The sequence below is a fragment of the Protobothrops mucrosquamatus genome, unplaced genomic scaffold, assembly GCF_001527695.2.
Source record: "Protobothrops mucrosquamatus isolate PMUCROS unplaced genomic scaffold, P.Mucros_1.0 scaffold6356, whole genome shotgun sequence".
Lineage (NCBI taxonomy): Eukaryota > Metazoa > Chordata > Lepidosauria > Squamata > Viperidae > Protobothrops > Protobothrops mucrosquamatus.
In genome coordinates this window covers 16310-23331 of record NW_015392183.1, presented here as the reverse complement: position 1 = coordinate 23331, position 7022 = coordinate 16310, and the positions used below count along the sequence as shown (strand labels likewise).

The 7022-nt window shown below is 36.7% G+C and overlaps 1 protein-coding gene across 1 annotated transcript in view; it reads left to right on the top strand.

Moving 5' to 3' along the window:
• The window catches only part of LOC107300199 (cystathionine beta-synthase-like), a gene marked incomplete at its 5' end in the record, with an annotated part of 11275 nt that extends 4325 nt beyond the window's left edge, over nt 1–6950 (top strand). The window contains 6 exons of the mRNA XM_015829538.1: nt 738–843; nt 3285–3356; nt 4336–4470; nt 4937–5045; nt 6192–6276; nt 6871–6950. Coding sequence (XP_015685024.1) covers nt 738–843; nt 3285–3356; nt 4336–4470; nt 4937–5045; nt 6192–6276; nt 6871–6950 — 587 coding nt within the window. The remainder of the gene's footprint in view (nt 1–737; nt 844–3284; nt 3357–4335; nt 4471–4936; nt 5046–6191; nt 6277–6870) is intronic.
• Between the last annotated feature and the right edge of the window lie 72 nt (nt 6951–7022).

Sequence of the window (7022 nt, the reverse complement as noted above, 5' to 3'; positions counted from 1 at the left end):
ACTCACACATTAATCGGCTATCCACTCACGTAAACTAGGGAGTGATCCTAACATTTTGAGAACATGTATTTTCTTAACAGGGATGTTATTATTTACTATTAATGTTAGTACTATTTTTACTATTATTATTATTATTTAATATATTGTAAAAAGTGATGGCTATTGCTGGTCTATGACCGTAATAAAGTTTATTATTAAAGTAATGCCCATCATTTTTACAAACTTTTGATTAAAATATATACTAGATATGAAAACTGTTTATTATTTTCTTATTCAGGGAAGTTTTTAAATGGAATCACATGCAAACCAGAACTGAGTCCCACAATGTTAGGATTTGAACAATTCTGCTTATTCTAGCCTAGGAAAGAGATTCAGCATCCACAAATCTCCACTGCTGGATTCTTAGATCGATATAACAATATCATGTCAGAATAGAAAAAGTACTTACTCAATGCAGTACTACCCATCATGAACTTTTGCTATTAAAACATGGTTAAACAGGCAAGGCTACGTTTATGGAATTCAGTTTACTGATGTAAAATCAAGATTGCTTTGACAAGGTTCTAAATACTGCAGGCATAACAATGAGTAAGCATCAATATTTTAAAAAAATGGAAATTTTACAAGGCCCAGGTTCACATTCCTTTACTCTCTTTATGTTCAGTGTTTTGCTATTACTTTTCCTTGTTTTCTTTTCCTTGTTGAGTAATGTGTGTATCATCTGGCTTCTATAATAGGAGGCAGTGCAGGCAGTGCAATGTCTGCAGCTGTGAAAGCTGCCAAGCAACTAAAAGAAGGTCAGCGTTGTGTTGTCCTCTTACCTGACTCTGTGAGGAACTACATGTAAGAGAATGGCTTTTCATTGCTTTATAACACATTCATTTCTATGTGAAAGGGATTGCCCACATTAACTAAACTGCCTGCCAAAAGAATGCCTAAAGATCCTTGCTGAATTCCACCCTTTTCTTGAAACCTCACACTTCTGAGAAAAGAGATTGGATCCTTTCCTTCCTTTCTTCAAATTGCCCCATGACTCTCTATGCATGGAGAAAGGGATTGCCCCTTTCTCTTTGTACAGAGAGGCATGAAGGGATCCAATTGCACTACGCAGGATGTGGATTTTCTGGGAGAGGAAGAGACCTCTGCTTGGCTTTAAGGAGAGGATTCCTTTTAATTTCAAGGAGACTTTAGAGAAAGGTGTGATATTAGCAGCTATTTCTGATTCTAAAATATGAAAAAAGCCACTGATACCAAGGATTCTATGTCATCAAGAGGTTATGGATAGATTGGATTTGTTGGTAGATCTCTAAGATTTGCAGTAAGGTTTTCTAATTCCTAATAGTATTACTAATAGCAAATGTACCCAAAAGTTTGCATTAAAATATCTGATTTATAGTATTTCAGAGGTTGGTTTGTAACTGTAACAATGATGTCTCAGTAAAGGCGGTATTTGACTTCATTCTCCCTCTTTCCTTGACAAATACTGTTTGTAGCTGAGTCATATTAAACAAAACCAACCCAAAACACTCACTGATGACACACACCTTATGAATAGAATAGAATAGAATAATAACTTTATTGTCACTTTGAATGTACACTAATCAGCATACATTAAAATGAAATTTTGTTGCATACAGCTCTCAAAGGGTCACCACTTCCAATATACACTATCTAAATATGACAAACATAAAAAATAAATACAGAACTATGCATATACCCACATATATTATATGACACAGAGAAACAACCCAGGCTAGTTCAGATTATGTATACGTGTGCATGGCAAGAAAAAAGAACCTTGCAAATTTACTAGATGGATGGCATTGGGAACAAAACTAGAAATACTTTGAAACTTCCTCCCAGAGGGGAGCAACAGATCATAAAGTGAATGTGTGGGGTCTCTAACAATGCTTTGAGCTCTAAGCACATAGCACTTATAAGCAGCATTCTGAATACCAGGAAGTGAGCTTCCTATGATTTTCTCAGCTGTCCTTACCACCTTCTGTATGGACTTTCTATCTGAGGCACTGCTGCCACCAAACCAGATAGTGATGCAGTTTGTTAAAATGCTCTCAATCGTGCTTCTGTAAAAAGTGGCCAGGGATGATGTGTGGAGAGACCAATTCAGATTGTTAGTTATTGTTAATTATCTGCACTCCCAGATACTATTGACTACTTCTACAGCTCCATCCTTGATATTGAGTGGAGTATGACTATGCTCTTTCTAAAATCTACAATGTTGTTTTATCAACATTCAGAACCAATTTACTTTTATTGTACCTTCACCTCTTCCCTATAAGTATCTTCATTGTCATCCCAGATAAGACCCACCACTACTATGTCGTCTGCATACTTCACAATATGATTCATAGCAGATTTGGCACAGCAGTCGTGGGCCATCACAACACCCTCACTTGACACACCCACACCTGAAGCCTTATAAACAGAACACTGACACTGACATCCCCTAAACTCTGCTGACAATGTTACCTAGCCTGTAATGAAATGTTCGGAAACCAACCCACAAGCTCGGAGAACGAATCTTCACCCCCAAAACACTGTGTTATTGGCTAAAGCCACCCAGAGTTATTTTGAAGATGGATGGCTATATAAGTATTTTAAATAAATAAATAAAACGGAAAAATAGTGTTTGTTCAAGTCAAATGCATTAAATCCAGAAGTGCCCTCTTACTAGGAGTAAAAATAAAATAATACATAAAGCAAGTAACTCCTGCCTTCGTATCACATCCCCAATTAGCTGACTGTTTATTTAGTAAATTTATTTATTTATAAAATTTATTGGCTGCCCATCTTACCACAGGTTAACCCTGGGCGGCTTATAATATCAAAGTTAAAGTTGCCTAACAATAAGGCCAGCTTTTATTTTATACATGTTTTCAACTTTACCACCAACTTCTTAATAAATCATTCCACAGTTGCCTCCAAAAATGCATTCTACCTTGTTCCCTCCCCACCCCAGCAATAGTTAATTTACTGGTTGGAACCTAATTTTAAAGAGTATTGTAGTTTAAAGATTTTAAATGTAGTTATATAATTGGTTCAGTAATAGATGCAGAGTATCAGCAAGGAAGCATCAAAACAGCCAAGATGACAAATATGGTGTTAAATGTAAGCTGGGCTCCCTTTGTAGCAGTGTTGACATCATACACGTGTACAAAAGGAGCAGGGTTTAGATTGTGATGCCAGGTTCTTGTTTTGATCCCCTGAATTAGGACACCTCTAGGCTTAACACAGCACCTTCATTCTTTTTTCATTGTTTCCAGGTCTAAGTTTTTGAATGACAAATGGATGGCCCAGAATGGATTTCTAAAAGATGTTCAGGAACATTATCCTTGGTAAGTTCAATGCACTTGTCCTGTTTTCCCACCACCATCACCCAATACAGGGCTATATCAAATGATTTTTATTCTCAGCACAGTGGAAATCCAATTGACCTTCCCAGTCCTTCAATGCTCATTCTGTTCCAATGAGGAGATGGCCTCTATCAACAGAATGACTTAATTAAATATAATCCTTAGAAAAAAATTAAACTGAAAAGGAAGAAATCAAATAGTGAATCATAAAGACTGCCCTTTATAATGCAGAATAATGGATTAAGTAATAGAGAGGAAATTTCAACTGAATGTTATATTTTAAAAAATCCCCTTCTGTATTGAAACCAATTACACAGAGAGGTGCTAAGCATTGGGATGTGTTTAAGGAGAGGCTAGACAGCAGCCTGTCAAATATACTTTAATGTGTATTTTTGCACAGAGCAGAAGATTAGATTTGATAGCTTAAATGTCCCCTTCCAAATTTCTTTTCGTATCTGTATTGCTTCTAAGAATGGAAATCATTTAAATACAGTTAATTTATGAGGACCTCTTCCAGTTTGGGCAATTTTTATGAAATCTGCTGGCATTATTTAGGAGGAGTGTCATCCAGGCTACACTGATAGTTGTGATTTTTTCCTATTTGTATTGCAATTCCTGGTTTTTGTGTGTGACTTGCCTTGTATACTTGTAGTAAACTATGTGGATTTATATGTGTGTTTGTGTGTTTTAATTAACTATAGTTACAATGATGAATGTTTTATATTACTTCTTATAAAGAGGCACACTTTGAAAAGAAAAACAGGAGTTATCTTTACAGGAAATGGTATTCTAGCTAAGAACAAATCTTTTATCTTATTTCTAAATTAATTAAATAAATCCCTTACAACTATCTCAGGCTTCTTTCTTTAAGTTGAGTACATAGAACGATATTCAGGGAAGACCAGAACAGATTCTGACTGCAGAGGAGTAACAATATATACTACTCTTTTTTGTCTGATAGGTGGTGGAATATTAAAGTCCAGAAGCTGAATCTTTCTGCTCCTCTGATTCTTCTCTCCGATGTGAGCTGTCAAAAAGCAGTTGAAATCCTACAAGAAAAGTCATGCAGTCAAGCACCGGTCGTGGCAGAAACAGGGTAAGTTTCTTTTTAGCATGGGGATGGGGTGCAACTGCTATTGGGAGGGGTGGTCCTTTGTTTTGCCAAGGGTCCATTTTAAAACTTATTTTAGAACTTTATGGAGCAAAATAACTATTACATCTTGAAGAAGATCAATGTAATCATTTAACAACTTCTGGGGAAGCAAATGTTTTTTAAAAAGTACCCCCAACTACTAATAGCACAATGTTTGGGGGCAGGGGGCTACCAACTGGGGGCTATGTTTCAGCAGTTACTTCCCTTTGAGATAATATTTCATAATATTTTATGGCCTAAAGCAGGAAAGGATTGTCCATTATTCCCTTAATTAAGAGGAACCTTAAACAGATACTAAGAATGCTAGACTCAATATGGACTCAGTCCCTGCACATGGAGGATTTGGTAGGATTCCATTTTGTCTCTTTCCATGTCTGAATGTAAAAAAAAATGTTTGTTTTCTTGAAAGCATCATCTTGGGAATTGTAACTATTACCAACATCCTCTCCTCAATCCTGGCAGGAGATGCACAGTTCTTAGACCCAGTCATAAAAGTCACTTATCAACAATTTTCAAAGGTATTTATCTTTACCTTGTTGAAAAATTCATAATGCATCATCCATAAAATGAACAGAACAAAGAAGAGGCAGAAATTATGGATATAGTTTGAGAGCCAAAGAGGTTACGGGAGAGAAAGGGCTTTACCTCATAAGTAATGTGATATACCACTAAGTTGTTGTAAAAAAATGGATTCAGTTTGTGGCCTTCATCTTGTGCTTATGGGGCCTTGCTTACCAAATATGTTAACCTCAGGATTTGTTGAGCTCTTCCTTCTCACATGCTCAAGTCACACCTCTGGTTGTATACTGCAGCAGGTTACCTGAGCTCACCATTTTTAAAATAGGCGATGATGCAGGTTTTTGTTCCTGTAGTTGTTAAATCCTGTCAGTTTACAGAAAAAAATGGTTTTGGTGTTCAAGTATTATGTAACTTAAGAGTGAACCAAAGGATTACAAAACATTGCTGTAAATTGCAAGTGAGACAAGGCCAAAGGTAAGGGAAGAGGGTATTCCACCTATTACATAACAACACTTTTCACATATTAGCAGGAAAATTAAGATACATCTCTTTTCTTGAGAATTCTTTAAAAAATGTGTTCTCTGGACGTGAAAAAAGACTTTCACGCATCTTATTCCTTTACTTGATGGATTTTTAAGATGGTTCATAGTGACATAGAAGTATTATAAATACAGAATACAGTACCCACAGTTTTAAAAATGCTTTTATTAACTGAATACAAAAAAGAACAAGTAGAAAAACACATAAGATATGAAGAAACAAACAAAACTCTAAAATATAAGCCTGAGTAAGCATGTGCAAATATAGTTGAAGTACATGCGTTTAGGGATACAGAGGACACACATGAGCATGTAGGATGTGAATTAGATTTCAAGACAGGATCTTTCCTTGATTTTGAGAATTTCATCACTAGAACTTCATATAAATTGGGTTCTCTGTGCAATTTGCACCATTTTCCTCCTTTTTCAGGAAAGTAGGGAAGTGATAGGCATTGCTGCTGCTGCAAAATGACTCTGAATAAGCACAGATTGCCCATGTAGGATTTAGTTTACAACAGGACAATACGTGGGAGGAATTTGAAATGATGAACTTGATCTTGGGCTCCTAGTAACCATTTGATTCACTTGATTATTTGGGATACACAGATTAATCTGGATGACACCCTGGGAAAGCTTTCACATGTCCTGGAAAATGAACAATTTGCTGTTATAGTGCATGAAGTGGAGCAATGTAAGTACCAAGGAAGGGAGTTTATATGGCTTTGAAGATTTTCAGTCAGTATTCTGCTTTCATTCTCACATCACCATCACTTCAGCAAGAACATGCCCCAATAACCATTTTTATATGGTGTGTCTTTACAGTGTTGATCTTGTCTCATCTCCAGGCCATATTTAAAGCACCTTAAGACTGCCTTTAGCTCTTTCATGTTTGAATTATCATTTTCTTTCTCCTCTTGGCACAGTTTGGGCTAAGGATATGATGTAGCATGCTTCACTGTTGGTGTGGTGAACAATGTAGTCAAGTACGGGATCTTCTTGATATTGATTAGCCATTTTATGCTACTGCACCCAGATTCTAGAACTATCCTTCACGGTTACTTTGGCTTGGATTGCAAGAAAGAAACCAGACTCCTGACTTTTCTTAGAGCCTCTGCCTATTGACCAGTGCTTTCTGAAGTCCCTGTCTTGTGGACCTCTTTAAGTACATAGGTTTAATGTTTTTTGTGGGGGGAGTGGGAGTCATCTGGATTTTCACATCCCAGATAGATAACCCTATAATAATCACTGTAATAGTTACCTTAACAGTAAAGTCTGTCCCTAATAGCCCGTGACTTGGAGATGAGGGAAGAAATTGAGCCTTCCATTCAAATCCTTTTGTGTCTCTTGGTGCACAAAAAGGTATGATAAGCTCCAGGCTTCTCCCCTCCCCCGCCCTCAGTCTGGCGGGAAAGAGGGTGAGATCTGAGAGACTATGTG